The sequence below is a fragment of the Malaclemys terrapin genome, chromosome 3 (genome assembly GCF_027887155.1).
Source record: "Malaclemys terrapin pileata isolate rMalTer1 chromosome 3, rMalTer1.hap1, whole genome shotgun sequence".
Taxonomy (NCBI): Eukaryota; Metazoa; Chordata; order Testudines; family Emydidae; genus Malaclemys; species Malaclemys terrapin.
In genome coordinates this window covers 133,830,516-133,847,874 of record NC_071507.1, presented here as the reverse complement: position 1 = coordinate 133,847,874, position 17,359 = coordinate 133,830,516, and the positions used below count along the sequence as shown (strand labels likewise).

The 17,359-nt window shown below is 37.4% G+C and overlaps 1 protein-coding gene across 8 annotated transcripts in view; it reads right to left on the bottom strand.

Moving 5' to 3' along the window:
• Positions 1-17,359, bottom strand: part of USP45 (ubiquitin specific peptidase 45) — a 105,533-nt gene that overhangs the window by 59,727 nt on the left and 28,447 nt on the right. For all 8 annotated transcript variants that reach the window (XR_008444377.1, XR_008444378.1, XM_054022468.1 and 5 more), the window contains 2 exons: positions 13,530-13,633; positions 9,893-9,993 (listed from right to left, as the gene is read on the bottom strand). Coding sequence is in view for 6 of the 8 variants with exons in the window: in XM_054022468.1 (XP_053878443.1) it covers positions 9,893-9,993; positions 13,530-13,633 (205 nt within the window). In the remaining 2 variants the exon portion in view is untranslated. The remainder of the gene's footprint in view (positions 1-9,892; positions 9,994-13,529; positions 13,634-17,359) is intronic.

Genomic DNA, 17,359 nt, shown 5'->3' with positions numbered 1-17,359 from the left:
AGGATATCAAGGCATAATTATTTTTCAAGTTACATATTTTTCAAGTTTGTCAAAATGCAGTTAGAGGCACTTGCCATTTAATTTTTTTTTTTTTTTTTTTTTAATGCTCTCAATGACAGAGGCTACGCAGCTTACAAATATTATCTATTCCACTGGTGTGGAAACTGAAGACAGTACAAGGACACAGCAAGAGAGTAAATTATCTTTGAAAAGGTAGACACAGCAAATGACAAACAGCTTGGGAACCCTTCATAATTTAAATAGGCTCCCACAAACTAGGATACATGCAGTAACATCCTTTCACTGACATGCTTACAAGCTGCATGCTATAGTGTCTTGCAGCAGTGCCATCACATAAAACTCCTAAGGCGAGAAAAGTGAGAGAGCTTGGGGGGGAGCGGGGGGGGGAATCTCCAAATATCTGCCACCTGAATGTACTGTTCAGCACTGGAAAATAAATAAAAATCACTCCCCTCCCCCGTCACACACACTAAAACAGTTCTGTATGTGGAGAAAATTGATGGTTAAACAAAAAAAGCCAAAACTGTGTAAATAATTTGTGTATTGGTATACCACAGTTGTTGCATTTATCCATCGGCATCCAAAAACATCTGGGACAGCATCTTAAAGTAAACAATGTTCACAAGGCCATCTGGACAAAACTGCGGGCAAAAATTAAAGCATAAGCATATGGAAAAGCAGATTTTTCTCTTCCCTTCAGCAGTACAGGATGACAAATGTCAAACCTAGATCTCTCTACGCTTCACTGTGCTATGCTTTGCAGCACCACCTGGCTCTCCTTGCACAGCCACCAAATATGGACAGCACTGCCACAGCAGACCATATCTGCAGGGCAAACTCAATAAAAGCATTTCACTTCATGGTTAAATGGCAGCTTCACACAAGTAGCAAGGTTCCATTTGCTAAGTCTCACATGTAAATAATTTAAGAAAAAAAATCAAAACAAGGATGACCAATTTTGTTATTAGACCTGAATGCTCATGTAATTACAAAACACAGTAAACCAGAATTATAGATCTGACTGTCACGTTAGCTAGATAAAACTTATAAGGATAAAAAATAGAACTAAATAAACAAAAGCTGTATACATTTTATTAGTGATTCCTAGGAACCTTCTTTCCTCCACAGAGATTTTAAATATTGCCTTCTCCCCCGACCCCCCACCCATCTTTAATAGTTTTTCCCAAATGACATTTTCCAAGAAGAATAGGTATTTTTGTCTGGAAAAACTCTAAACAGACACTGCTGTAAAACTGGTCCCAGTACAGACATTATTGCTTAACTAGTTCATTTTGTACAGTGACTTGTAAGCACATTTATACATCTACAGGATCTCTAATTCAAAAGGTACAGCATCTATTGATTCCATACTGGAAAGCCCTAAGTTCAGTGATAAATGGCAGTTGGGCCTTGGGCTGGTAAGGCTGAATATGTTTGGTGGGCATGTATAGAGCTGGTCAGGCAGCCTCCAGACAACTTAATAAGTGACAGTGGTAATAACTGTAATTGCTATTCGTTAACAGTTCTACAGACTTAAATTTCAGGGCTCTACTGAAAAATAACCCAAGGCTAAAAGCATGCTAGAGCCTAACCTTTAAAAAAAAAAAAAAAAGGACAGTGCTTGTGTACAAAAACATTTTTATAGACTCTTTTTGATTCAATGTGGCGCATATTCAAATATTGTATCATTCCTCTTTTAGTAACAGAATGAGACTTTTCAAGCCAATACAGACACAACAAGGGCTCTATAAAAAAAAAAAAGTTACACTCTTCTATCAAAGCAGCTGTATGCTACTACAAACACATACCAGGATAGATTCACAGTTTCAAGGATTAAAAGAAAAAAAGTATCTTCCTTCTATAAAACCAAACCAATTCCCAAGAAGCAAAATTACAAAGGAGTTATGATAAAGAGAAGCTGTATGTAAAACTATTCAGACTGACTTTCAAATTATGGGAAACAGTCTACAAATTAGTGATGGCGTAAATAGAGATTTTAAACAGAACAAGGTAATACCTTTACATGGGACTCAAAACACTTCACAAAAATGTATCTTACATAAAAATAATTGCAGTGGGCACTAAATAGCAATAGTAGCTTGGCCAAAAGGGTTTTTTTTTTTTTTTTTTAACTGACTGGGACTACTAAATACTACTGCAATACAAATAATAAAAGTTCCAGTTCCCAGCTAACCAAATGAGAAATAATGCATTTCCCTGAGTGCAAAATAAATGTAAATAGAATAGTTAAAATATATGTTCCTAATTCTGTTATACAATACTTTATTTAGAATTAATTATCTTGTGAACCTACACATCCATTCTGTCAGATTTGTACATGGGGGATGATATTTCAAAAAGTCATAAACGCATTGTAAACTAATCATCCGCCTCTGTGAGCATAAACTGCTTACAAACAGAGATCTTCTTTATGAAGACAGGTATCTAGCAGAGTTATTCCCATCTTGCTTCCAGTTCCTTGGCTTTAGTCCCATGATCAATAATAATGTGCATCATACAGTGCAATCCATTTGAACAGAATAAGAATTAATTGGGAGATTGCCTATGGAACTGATTTAGGCAAACAATATTGAACTATAATGACTGCTACTTAGCCTGAGCAAAATTATGACCGTATATATTTGGCTTAATGGGAACACATTTAGTCAATGTCAATTAAACTGTATTTAGCCAGGTGCTAAAATATGTATGAAATTCTAAATTCAGATCTTTAAAGGCAAAAGTTACTAAGTACAAATCATATTAAGAAAAAAAATAAGTTAAAATAAAAGTGAAGTACAATGATTTTTTTCCTTTTATACAGTATATTAGGTGCATCATATAAAGTATTTCCAGACCTTTAAAAAACAAAAAAAAACCAAAGATCTCTGAATTGGGACAATAGTCTTGTACTATGTTGCTTTGGCGCTGGGGTGTTTCAGCATTAAAGGTGATTTGCAAATGGGAGTAAAAAGTGTTTGAATGTTAAAAAGCAGAATAGAACAAATGAGAATGCAGAGTGTGAGGTGGGTTTTCTTGTACTTTTTTATTTTTGTTTTATATTAGAAATATCAGGCCTCATCTACTCCAGGTCTGAGACCTGATTTTGCCACCTCTTTGGACAGGGTTCACTATTCCACACCCATTACTGTTGCACTGTTTGTGGGAGTTCATAGAGTCTTAGAACTTGGCCCTGCAAGGGGCAGAGCACTGCTATCAATGAGAGCTATGAGCGTGCAGCACCTTGAAGAAACTGACTCTTAGGAAGGGTAGGAGAAACGATAGAGAGAGTTGTCTAGCTAATTTGGTAGTGCTTACAAATAAAGGGCCTGATCCTGAAATTCCTCCACTTGCAGAACACTCACTGAAGTCAATAGGAGTTGGGAAGGTGAAGGGCTTAAGGACTGAGCCCAAAGTAACTAAAAACCACATAATTCATAAAAACTGGAGATTTTAAGTTTAGTTTCTCTTTACAATTCAGTGGAACATTTAACAGGTTCACAATAAATCTTGTTAGCAAAAACTCCTCAATTCAGATTATGCACTGGGTTAAAAATTACCAGTCCGAAGTTTAAACAACAATGTAACTCTGAAGTATGCAACTCTGACTTGCACAAGAAACTCTAAAGACTTATTGTAGGTTTTGTATCAATTTATTTTGATTGTATTTCAAATATGTGCAGTGTGTGCATGCTTCAGAAATATTTTTGCTGAAACAGAAATGTATCTGGGGATACAGATGGTATGCAAACAAAAACGTAAATGACAATCAATTTTTCCTTCAGCTGGGGGATTAAACATCTTTGTTTATTTTTTCAATGCAACTTTTTTTAAAAAATTAAAAATGAGAGTTCCAGGAATATGCACCCTTATTCCAAGGTCAAGCCTTTTCTATTGAGTAGATCTCTGGTACTTCAGCTGAAGGCCTTCATGGAAAAAAGCAAGGTTAATAGATTTCCTTTCTTTTTTAGTAAATTCTCATCATGCTGCATTATGAAATGCTACTAAATCGCCTAGCACTCCTTTTTTATTAAAAAAAAAAAAAAGAACTAAAACTAGTTTTCTCAATATTCTACAACCATGAAAACCTAACCCTTAGAAAAAAAGAAATATTCTCTTAAATGGCTGCTAATTTTATGTTTTAAAAGCCTAATTTTTTCTTTCAGTGCTAAAATAATGCCAGGATTAGAGAAAGCAAACTAGAGTTTTATTTCTATGCATCTGCCAGAATATAATAAACTGAAAATTATGTCTGGTTCTTTCACAATTGTGCAGCTATTCAATCACTAATTTTGAGTTTCTACTTTCAGACTATTTGTACTTTTGTTCACTACTAAATAGATGAGGGGGAAAGACTTGGGAGAGAGAAAAAGAATCAAAATAATTCTTCAGTGAGGCAAATTATTTTGTTATAGCAGCACTAGGAAAGAACAATTTGTCACCGAGTTGTCATCTCATTTTTTCCCAAAATGTAATTTGTTTTCTTAATTAACAGCATCTCCCAAGGAAAGGTCTGTATTTGTCAAACTGAATTTCAGGCCAACAACAGAGGAAATTTTTTTTTTTTGGATGTGTATCCTCTCTTATTTTGGTAAGGGGCACATTTAGTATTATTTTGCTTGTTAATTTTGTTTCTAAACATAAGGGCTGGTCTATACAGCTTCAGCAAAGCACACTAGGAGGGTGGGATTTGTAAAGCACTCTGACTGCCTGATGTAGATCCTACTGGCATTCTCTAAAGGATACCTGGTTTGTATTAACTTTTAGGCACCTTTTAGAGTGTGCCAGCAAGATCTAAACAGGACAAATACAGGTTAGACAAGTTTACAAATCAGCCCTCTCTAGCATGCTCTGCCAGAGCAGTGTAGGCAACCCCTAAATCATGGGTGGCCAAACTTACTGGCCCTCCGAGCCGCATACGATAATCTTTAGAAGTTTGAGAGCTGCAAGACACTCACAACCTGGCCCGTGGGGCAGCGCCTGCCATGGCACGCACCTAGCTGAAGCCCCGAGGCCTGCCCTCCCCCCTGCGAGGGGTTAAAGCCCCGAGACTCCCCTCTGCAGAGAAGAAGCCCCTAGCCCACCACCCTGCCGCAGGGCAGAAGCCCAAGCTCCCTCCCTCCGTCTGGTAGGTGGAGAATGGGGGAGGGAGGGAGGGAGAAGAGAGTGGTGGGGGCTTCGTGAACAGCACTTTAACTGTAAAAGAGCTGCATGTGGCTTGCGAGCCACAGTTTGGCCACACCTGCCCTAAAATCAATGCAACTGGTTAATCCTGCTCCTTAAATTTTGAATTATATGTACTACAAATTAGTTAAGAAAAAGCTACAATTTTTAATTAAGTGTAAAACACGGTCAACTCATAAATATTCACCCACAAATGTGGAATGGGGTAATTATTCAGAATATTTATTTTTCCCCGATACAATTTCACACAAATTACCAGTCTTAGAAATGTATTACTTTCCTAGCTATTACTGAAACTGTACTATATCAATGACATCTATGAAAATACAAATCAAGTTCCCCGTTTTCAACTACTGTCAGCTACTTCAGCAGAGCAGCACAGCCGAACTTAAAACAGCAAAAACCCATTCTGCTACTTGCCTCCCCAGCAGGGGTTGTGACTGCAAAGCCTGAGAACTAATACTAGCTCTTCTCCGCCTTTCTCTTCAAAAACCACACTGGGAACAATCATCTGTGACAGATTTAACTTAAACTTTTTTTTAAAATCAATCTTCAAACATTTATATCTCTGCACTTCTATTAGGGCAAATATACATAACAATTTTCAAGACTGCAAAATAAATTTCTTCTTCCCCAGAAAACAATCAGACACTCAAATAGTAGTATCTCAGCATGGTTCCTGTGTAGTACACGTGCATTATGTTCCTGTGAAGTTCACAAGTGTGCCATCCTGACAATACTGCACCTGCCTTCCTGGGAAAACCATCATGGCCTGCTAACCTTTTCTACAAAACAAATTTCTGGGTGGTACTCCCTAGAAAGCAGTCTTGCTTTATTCTTCCATCTTGTGCCCAACATGACCTCTTAGCCAAACAGACTTTAAAAAAAATAAATAAAGACATTGCTGGGTACAGCAAACCATAGGATCAGATGCGAAAACCACACAGCTGCAAGCATTCTTTTGGGAACCCAGCATTGGAGTTCATCTCAATCGCTTAATGTAATTACAAAAGTCAGTCATGTAGTAGTAATGTAATTTGCACATTTCTGCAGCTGAAGTGAAGTTCAATCTTTATGAGAGACTGAGTAAAAGGCAGGGGTCCTGCTGCCACACTATTCCACCACATTAGTACCAAATGACAAGCATTTTGCTTTTGTTTATCCTCCAAGATGCATTAATTAGGAAATCTATATAACCCACCCTCTCTTTCCAGTTTTAAAATGTTTTACTTTATCTTTATATGGATTGATTATCAAGAACTTGACAAGTATAATAGCCAACATCTAATATTCATGTGCATAATATATTTGTACAGAGGCTTGCACATATTTGTATGCTATGAAGTGTCATACCAATCAGTTGTCAGAGAACAAAACACACAGATATTAGACTGTACATTTTATTATAGATGCCACAATTTCTTCAATGACAAATAAGTAGCAATTTTCCCACTTCAGTATGTTTACTCACAGATCAGAAGAAATGGGGGAGTAAGAGGAGAAAATACAACAAAGCACAAGATTTATTTTAAAATATTTAATAGCAGGTTGTTGGTAGCAAGTATTGCAAGCTGGTAGTCAATACTTTCAGATTTATCATTTTTAAAAAAAATCACATTTATTACGATTTTTCTTAACCTCATTACCTGACCATTACAAAAATCAAAATCTTCTATACTGTATTAAAAATCAAAAGGGAAAAAGAAACATCAACAGAACTATGAAACAAGCATTTAAATGAAATTAAGAATTATGATGAAAATAAATATTTAACAAGAAATAAAGGCCTCAGATCTATCCACAAAAGACAAGAAGATTCAAAATTCATATATTTAATTCAGACTATTATATTTTATCCCCTTTTCTGTTTGTACACTAATGTGAGTTAAGTTTGGGTCTCAGTCAAGATTTTCGGTGTGTCGTCTGTTTTTTCTACCCTCCAAGATCTAACAAGGGCCCAAGTTAAATTCTTTTAGTGGAAAAACAATTTTTTTAATTTTGAATTTAATAATCATTTAGTGAAGAGCAATCGCTGCAACTAAATTTATCGAACTGGAACAAGACAGTCAACCTTGTTCAGAAGTGTCCCCGCTCACCAGTGATTTATCAATAGATCAACAATTCCCAGATTCTTCTGGCAGCTGTACCAATTCACCAGACTAAGACCTCAGCTATACCAGTCAGAATCCTCTCCTTTTCCTCTAACCTGTGACCTCTTTTCCTTGCTTCTTTAGTGATAAAGATACAACCTTTGAGCTCAGTCTTTCTAAATGTTGCAGGCACTGGCCCTGATCTGAACCACTTAAGCATGGGATTGAGTGCTTTGTTGAATAAGGGTCAGAAAGCTGGTCACTGTACAGGATCCAGTCTTCTGCATTAAGCTTTCTGGTTCTTCAAGCTCCAAATCCTGCAAACACTTAAATGCATTTGACTTTAAGCATATGAATAATTGCACTGAAGTCAATGCAACTACTCACATACTCAAAAGTTGTGCATAAGTGTTTGCGGGATTAGTCTAATTTTGCCCTCACAATTACATGGACATAGACAACTGGGGACTTCAGGGAGAAGTGAGGGGGATGGGGGCTTTAGCCCACAGACCTCTCCCCAGAAAAATTTTAGGGACTCCGTTGATAAAGGAAACACTGAGTTTGGAACAGAAGCTAGTTTATCTCACTTTGTTAATCGTGGGCAAATTTAGTTCTGGTACTAAACTACTAATTGAAGTGATAGTCAATTGCTATTATTTTATTATGTTTTAACTCTAGCCCCCACTCCCAAATAAATAAAAAAAATTGTCTATGGCTCTGAATTAAAGTAGAGGAACTCAAAACTCCAGCAACACATCAGACAGTGCAAAGACATTATTTAGTGCAGCACCAGTTGCACTGTACATAAGCTAGAATGAATGAGACGGCAGCAGCAACATACTGAAGCTCACCAAAAAAGCTGAGCTTAGTACATCACTGATTTTAAATTTCATTCTCTATAATTCAGTATTTTGTGACATTACTCCTTCATTCAGAAAATGTCTTCACAAACATGTTCATCTGAGTAAAATCTTCAAGAGTTTTCTGTCTTTTTGGTATCTCACTTTTAATGCCTGCATTCTCAGTCAGCGTTAATAAAATTTGATTTTCTAACTCTTGGATTAAATAAATAGGGCATACTCAATGTGCTTCTATTAAAAAAAACAAACCACATATAAAATGCTGTTCCTTTGCATAAGCATTGGGCCCAACATGACTTGACAATGATTAAGATTTAAGATTAAGCTGGCTGGTAATTTTGGGTGTCCCATTTTCAGAAAGTGATAAGCAAAAATCAAGACACCTTAAAAGCATCTCAAACTGGCACTTAAAATTTGAGGCATCCCAAATCATTATGCACTTCTGAAAATCTTAGCCAGAATCTTTTTTATTTTTTGTAAAAACAAGCTTTTATTAATCAAATTTAAATATTTTACATTAAATTATTTGAAACAATTACCACAGTATTTAAGTGGTTGCAAACGGAAATATCACAGCCTTTTTTTTTTTTTTTACTTGTGCATGAGAACCAGACATAAAATAGGACTATAAAGGAAAGTGAAATTGAATATTGTATTTTCATTGTCCAAAATGAGAGAAACACGTACAGTAAAAACAGCATAATGAAGAACTCTATTTTTAAAACTCAATATGCCATTATTTGTAACTGAGGTGAGAACATCTGATTTTTTTAAATATGACAACTTGAAAGGGTCTCATTGTGAGATGATCACCTGGAAAACAATTTCCATTAAAACTAACAAGAGTTATGCACATTCACTAAGGGGCATATAAAGACCTACCCATAAGGCTATATAATTCTGATCCTATCCCTAACCAGCTGACACAACTATGCTCTTCTGGGAATGTGCAATCAAAAGTCTTTTCCAAGTCTGTTCCCCTTCCCCCCAATTACGTCTAAATAATGTGGAATCTGCCCAGTCCCAGTAAAGTTTTAGGTCTGAAATGCTGCAGCAAGACTTGTCTCAGTGCTTATATCATCCATCTCAATCTTCAAAAGTGCAAAGGTGAGCAGCAAGTATACCTAATTATCTCCAGTATATAGGTACAAGAAGAAAGACACATTAGTTGATGCTTTATGAGCCTAATACCGCTAAAACTTACTACTACATATAGTACTAACTTGTGCAATTAATTTCATAAAGTGAAGTGATTGAAAGCACTAAAGTTTATTGCTGGACGTAGAGAACTGCTGTGCAAACGTCATCAATGAAATAAGTAAGCAATTGTGCAGTTTAAAGATGTGACTGATATAAAAACTCAGCCAATTAATTTTTTTAAAATGCAGTTTGTATGCGTGAATGTAAATGAGATAACGAATGCTTTATCATCAAGTACTTGCCTTTATTTCTGGGGACCTAACCAAGGTTTTATCATCTACCATAAACTGATGTAATAAAATACAGATGCAGAAGGTGAAATTCTGGGAGAATTATATTACAGTGCCCAACATATTAGTTCTACTACCACAGTAGAAAGAAGGCAGTGTTTCTGGAAACAACTGTGAAAAACATTTGTATCAACACCATCCATAGTTTTTGGATTGTATTATTAATACAATCCAAAATCTGAGATGCCGTTTCTAGAAACATGAATACGTAATTGGTGCATTAAATAAAATTATTACTATAACTTACTTGGTTCAGTCCTAGAAACATGTTTCTGAAGAAAGTCAACTATCTGAGCCAAAACCTTCTTGTTGCAGTGTGTGGACAACTCTTCATCACATTCATAACACCTAAACAATACACAGAATTTAAACAAAGAGAAATAGATTGGAATTCAGGAGAACCAGGTTCACTTCCCAGATCTGACAGACTTCCTGTGTACTTGGGCAAGTCACTTAGGGCCACATCCACAAAGGGACTTAAGCACCTAATTTTCAGCTTTAGGAACCACGGATATCCACAAAACCCCTGTGTGGCTGCCACCAAAACCATGTAGATGTCTAAATTCACTTGCTGCCTAAATTTTCTCTGTAAAGGTACCTTAGGTGCCCGTTTCTGCCCCTGTGCATGCTCAATGCTGTTTCGCTGTAGGTATCCAGACGCCTAAGTTCCACCACTATCCACAAACCAGGACAAGATAAGCATTCCTCTGCCTATCTTGCCTATGTGGACTGATCCATTAGGTGTCCACAGGGTTCCCCTGCTTCTCAGGCCGTGGCTACACTCGAAACTTCAAAGCGCTGCTGCGGGAGCGCTCCTGCGGCAGCGCTTTGAAGTGCGAGTGTGGTCACGCACCAGCACTGGGAGAGAGCTCTTCCAGCGCTGCAGGTACTCCACCTCCACGAGGGGATTAGTTTACAGCACTGGGAGCACGGCACCCAGCGCTAGGGCATTGTTTACAGTGGCATTTTACAGCGCTGTTAACTTGCTGCGCTCAGGGGGGTGTTTTTTCACACCCCTGAGCGAGAAAGTTGCAGCGTTGTAAAGTGCCAGTGTAGCCATAGCCTCAGGCAAATGCCCTACCCACTGGACTATAGAATATTCTGATATGGGTCTCTCTTAATTTCATTTAATTCAAGTAGAACAGAATCAACAAATGAATAATTAAATATTGATTGGGCATAAATAATAAATAAAATAAATCATGCAAATATATACTAAGGGTTTTACATTTTTACAAACAATATATATGTAACAAGGCTTTGCTGTACACATACAGTATACAAAGAAGGTAGTTTTGCAGAAGAAGGAGTAGCAAAATCGAAAAAACTCAGTCCAGACTTCCATTTACCTTGCTTTTCTGTCCAAACTTAAAAAATGAAGGAAACAAAATAATTTTGGGTTGATTTTACCTTCTTTAAATTCTACTACAGTGAACTGCTCATGCAAAACTCCGTTGCTAGTAGCTTTATATTTAAACTCAAGGGAGAAAAAGTGTTCCTGATTTTTTAATCTGAAAAGGCTATATCCATAAATCTTAGGTCAGAGGTTTTCATTTTTTCCATTATGTGAACCACACTGTCGTGGCAAAATAGTCTAATGCACTATTTTTCTCTCCCTCTCATTTGTGACCACATAACATACATGGGACCACCAAAGCAATTACTTATGTAGACAATTTATACTATGAAATTAATTTATTTTTTGTTTCTTTTAATTTTATCTTTTTTTACAGTGCAAATATTTGTAATAAAAAATTATAAAGTGAGCACACTACACTTTGTATTTTGCATTGTAATTGAAATCAATATATTTGAAAATGTAGAAAGTTATCCAAAATATCTATAATAAATTTAAATTGGTATTCTATTCTTGTTTAATAACTGCGATTAACCATGATTAATTTTTTTAATCGACTTAATTTGTTTTGAGTTAATTGCTTGAGTTAACTGTGATTCATTGATAGCCCCAGTAGAAACATTACTGGCACTAAGCTTGAGCTATTCTGTGCTGAAGATGTGTGCAGAGGACAGAGGGAAAATGGGCACTAAGGCTTACTGCCTACTGGGAAGAGGTCTTTTTTTCAGTAGTTTGTGGGAAGCCATGGAGGAGACAAAGGAAGTGGGATAGGTCTCATTCATGTGAGCAGCGAGACTGGAGTGGAGTTTATTTAGCTTTTGACAAAGATAGCACTTTATTTAAGTTAAAAGTAGGGCTGTCAAGTGATTAAAAAAATTAATCGTGATTAATTGCACTGCTAAACAATACTAGAATACCATTTATTTAAATATTTTTGGGTCTTTTCTACATTTTTAAATATATTGATTTCAATTACAACACAGAATACACCGTGTACAGTGCTCACTTTATATTTATTTTTTATTACAAGTACTTGCACTGTAAAAAAACAAAATAGTATTTTTCAATTCACCTAATACAAGTACTGTAGTGCAATCTCTTTATCATGAAAGTTGAACTTACAAATGTAGACTTACGTACAAAAAAACCTGCCTTGAGGAATAAAACAATGTAAAATTTTAAAGCCTGCAAGTCCACTCAGTCCTACTTCTTGTTCAGCCAACAGCTCAGACAAACAAGTATGTTTACAGTTGCAGGAGATAATGCTGCCTGCCTCTTGTTTACAATGTCATCTGAAAGTGAGAACAGGTGTTCGCATGGCACTCATGTAGCCAGCGTCACAATATAATTTACATGCAAGATGCGCTAAAGATTCATTTGTCTCTTCATGCTTCAACCACTATTCCAGGGAACTTTCATCCATACGGATGACGGGTTCTGCTCGATAACAATCCAAAGCAGTGCGAACCGACACATGTTCATTTTCATCATCTGAGTCAGATGCCACCAGCAGAAGGCTGATTTTCTTTTTTGGTGCTTCGGGTTCTGTAGTTTCTGCATCAAAGTGCTGCTCTTTTAAGACTTCTGAAAGCATGCTCCACACCTCGTCCCTCTCAGATTTTGGAAGGCACTTCAGATTCTTAAACCTTGGGTCGAGTGCTGTAGTTATCTTTAGAAATCTCACATTGGGACCTTCTTTGTGTTTTGTCAGATTTGCAGTGAAAGTGTTCTTAAAATGAACAACACGTGCTGGGTCATCATCCGAGACTGCTATAACATGAAATATATGGCAGAATGTGGGTAAAACAGACAGGGTACACATAAAATTCTCCCCCAAGGAGTTCAGTCACAAATTTAATTAACACATTTTTTTTAAACGAGCATCATCAGCATGTCCTCTGGAATGGTGGCCGAAGCATGGAGGGGCATATGAATATTTAGCATATCTGGCACATGTCTGTTCTCACTTTCTGGTGACATTGTAAATAAGAGGAGGGCAGCATTATCTCCTGTAAATGTAAACAAACTTGTTTGTTTTAGCGATTGCCTGAACAAAAAGTAGGACTGAGTGGACTTGTAGGCTGTGAAGTTTTACATTGTTTTGTTTTTGAGTGTAGTTATGTAACAATAAACATTTAAATTTCTAAGTTGCACTTTCACGACAAAGAGATTGCACTGCAGTATTTATATGAGGTGAATTGAAAAATACTCTTTCTTGTGTTTATCATTTTTACAGTGCAAATATGTGTAATTAAAAATAATATGCACTTTGATTTCAATTACAACACAGAATACAATATATATGAAAATGTAGAAAAACATCCAAAATATTTAATAAATTTCAATTGGTCTTCTATTGTTTAACAGTGCAATTAAAACTGTGATTAATTACAATTTATTTTTTTAATTGTGATTGATTTTTTTTGAGTTATCACATGTGTTAACTGCGATTAACCGACTGCCCTAGTTTAAAAAAAGAGTCTTTTTAATATTGTGTGTGTGTGTATACTCCTATACACAATCTTACCATATGATCCATGTGCTGAGATTGATTACAATGCAATGAGGTTCTGTGCGAGCAGTTTGGAAATGTTTCAGAGAATGCTGGCCTTCTGAGTTTTGACTACAACCCTGAAAATGATATCATTAAGAAAAGGTTATACATATTATATTTCAACAAATCACTACAATATTTTACTTTACAAAACAGAACTGAAGATCATTTTCTTGAAAAAGAGGTAAAATCATCTAGAACTCCAAAAAGCAGGATTTTTATTGATTCACTTTACTAGTGCTTGATCGCAGGAATGGAGTTTGTATGCTAGAGAATTTCCTGCAGGAGAGCATAAATTTTTTCTTAGGAAAACATTGTTAAAGCACTCATGTGAGAAGTATATATCTATATCTATACACACACCCCAACCTCTACCTCGATATAACGCTGTCCTCAGGAGCCAAAAAATCTTACCGCGTTATAGGTGAAACCGCGTTATATCGAATTTGCTTTGATCTGCCGGAGTGCGTAGCCCCCCCGAACACTGCTTTACCGTGTTATATCAGAATTCGTGTTATATCGGGTCGCTTTATATCAAGGTAGAGGTGTGTATATGCACACACACACACACAAATGGAATTTCATGAGTAAGAATATACTTTTATCTAAAGGGACACTGTCAACTTCAAATCCCGTAATTAAAAAAAAAATTATAATTAAAACTAGTTTCAGGCACTATACCAACCCTAAAAACATTAAAAACTGTTTTACAATTGTATTTTCCTATATTTAGAGTCTCTCCCCTGTTGCTGCATGAGAGTTACACAGTGACAACAGAGAGAACAGTGAAACTGACTACACAAAGCGAGCTGCCCGAATGCACAAAAAGAACATAAAAGAAATACAGAGAAAATTATTTTTCTTTAATCTTTCAATTATAATGATCTTGGGCATTACTTGTAACAATGTAAATATAGGTAGAAGTGTGAGGTTTTTTTTTTTTTTTTTTTTTTTTTTTAAGAACACCCAGTATCTGTCAGAGATCCATAAATTGTGCTATGCCAACAACCTTTATACAGTGTTCCTGGGGGTGTAACCTTCTCAGTGTTAAGCCCTGAGCCTCCGCTTTTTACAAGGGGGGGCCCCATACCTGCTATACATACTTCAGCAACTATTTCTCACCATGCTCCTGGCAGCTCTACCTCTTTGTCTTGCCAAATGTCCAGGACTAAGGTCAGGTCTACACTACAGACTTTTATCAGTATAACTACGTCACTCAGGGGTGGGAAAAATCCACTCTCGAGCGACATTGTTATACTGACCTAAACCCTGGTGTAGACATCGTTATGTCAGCAGAAGAGCTTCTCCTGTTGACACAGCTACCACCTCTTGTGGAGGTGAATTAACTACACCACTGGAAGAAACTCTCCCATCGGCATAGGAATGTCTTCACTTAAGCATCGCAGCTGCACCGATGCAGGGTGTTTAATGTAGACCTGCCCTGAACCTCGCAGCACTGGGCAGCTGCATTCTTACTGCCAACTCCTAACACCTGCGTTATTTGTATTCAGCTCCTGTCACGGCGTTTTCACATGTCCTGCCCCCCTTGACTGGAGTCAATACAAGTTTGTGTCCAACTGTTGACCTTCCATTGTATCCGTAAGGTAGCTTCATTCACACGTTGACAGTTCTCGATAAGACTATTCATACCAATTTGCCTACGTCACTTTCACCTAGTCCCTGCATTGCTTATCCTCTATTTCAGGAAAGAAATCAACCCCTTCACACCCCATGGATAACAATACAAAAGTGAGTGGATCATACTTTTCAAAAAATAATACAGGAATTTCCCCCGTTCTCATTGATTTTAGGGCCAGAAAGGATCCTAGTGATCACATAGTCCCACCTCCAGTATAACACAGGCAAAGGACTTCTCTGAATTAATTCCATTTTAAACCAGAGCATATCTTTCAGAAAAACATTCAATCTTGATTTAAACATTTTCATTGATGGAGAATCCACCACAGCCAATGGTGAGGTGTTCCAGTAGTTAATTGCCCTCACTGTTAAAAACATATGCCTTATTGCCAGTCTGAATTTGTCTACTTCCCTGCTTTAAGCTCTTTCTTTGAATCAGGTAAAGCAGGAACTTGACCTGGGATATGGGAGAGACAGGTTGAGTCCCCTAATCGCTAGGCTATTGGCTTTTCTGGGGTGGGTCTTGCTCTAGTTTTTCACAATAAACGTCAAAAGGTCTCAGTTTCATCCCAATACAGAGCAGGAAAAAATTGTTAAATCTTTAAAATTTACATGGGACAAAACATTTTTTTCCTCCCAACTGTACTTACTATTACAAGCACTCCAAAATTTAGTTCTCTCTTGAAACGTTACTCACCTATGACTAGAATTCATTGAGAAGATTGGCAGTACAGAGGAACACTCTTAGGAAGCCCCAGAGCAGTTCACTAAAGGCCAAACCTCTCTGGAAAGCTTTGATCATAGGGTGCCAAATAGACTTCTCCTGTAGCCATGGAATGCTCAATGAGAAGTTATACAAGGATGGCTGGCCACCAATATACCCTCAATTCCTTCCATTTCCCGAGAATTCAGAGTAGACTCTGGAAAGTGAGGATAAGTTTGGGAGAACATGCATCTGTACTGACAAGCTACTCCATCACAGTGGAATAACTTCTCCTTTAGTGCTGTCATTCAGTACAGATCTCCACTCTTGGGAGAGTAATAAGCAGTAATAATCGTCTAAAGAGCTAGGATTAAGGAGATGAATTGAACAGTGACTGTTTTCTTTTCTGAACTACAATATCATATTTAGAGGCCAGATCAAGAGTAATGTTATATAAACACATGGATTGGGCTCCTGGTAACAGTTCTACATATTTTAACAATAGGAATGTTATGGATATAAGCCATGGAGTCCTCCTTAGAACTTGTAAATTGTGTCCCAATATCTGCTAACTAATAGTATGTTTTATAACTAAGGATACAATTTAGTCATGGAGGTTACGGATTCCGTGACTTTACCAGATCTCCATGACTTCAGCTTCAGCTGTCAGAGGCGGGGACTGAGTCAGGACTGTGCGCCCTCGTGCCCTCCCGTGGCTGCGGCAGGACCCGAGACTGCGTGCTCCCCTGCCCTTTGCAGCTTCAGCTGGAGCTAGGGCCGGAGCCGCTGCTGTGAAAGACAGCCCCTGCACCCCGAGCAACACAAGTTACAGTGACCTAAGCGCTATTCACAGTGGCGCTATGTTGCCAGGAGACACTCCCCCGTCAGCATAGATTGTCTTCACCAGATGCACTGCAGCTGCACCAATGTACTGCTTCTAGGCTAGACCTGCCCATAGTCTGCCTGGAAAACAATAAGGACTTCCTCCATAAGCAAGGATTAGGCATAAGACAAGCATTTGTTAAATCTAAGTTTTCGGTTAGATCTGTCATCGTTCAGGAAGGGCAGTTCCTGGCACTGAAGAGTCAACACACGGGGGGGCCAACAATATACACAGTTAGCAAGTTCATAAATTCCAAGGCCAGAAGGAACCACTGTGATCATCTAGTCTGATTGCCTGAATAACACAGGACATAGAATTTCGCCAAAATAATTCCTAGAGCATATATTTAAAAAAAAACATCCAATTTTGATTTTAACATTCTCTATGATGGAAAATCCACCACGACCCTTGGTAAATGGTTCCAATGGTTCATTACTTTCACTGTTAAAAATTATTTCTAGTCTCAAAGTCAAGAGACCAGAGGGAGTTCTGAACTGCTGTTCCTTTGTCTAGAAAGAACAGTGGGTGTACCACGGGTAGGGTGGCATGCACACATCCTTGTATAGGCTTGCATGGAAA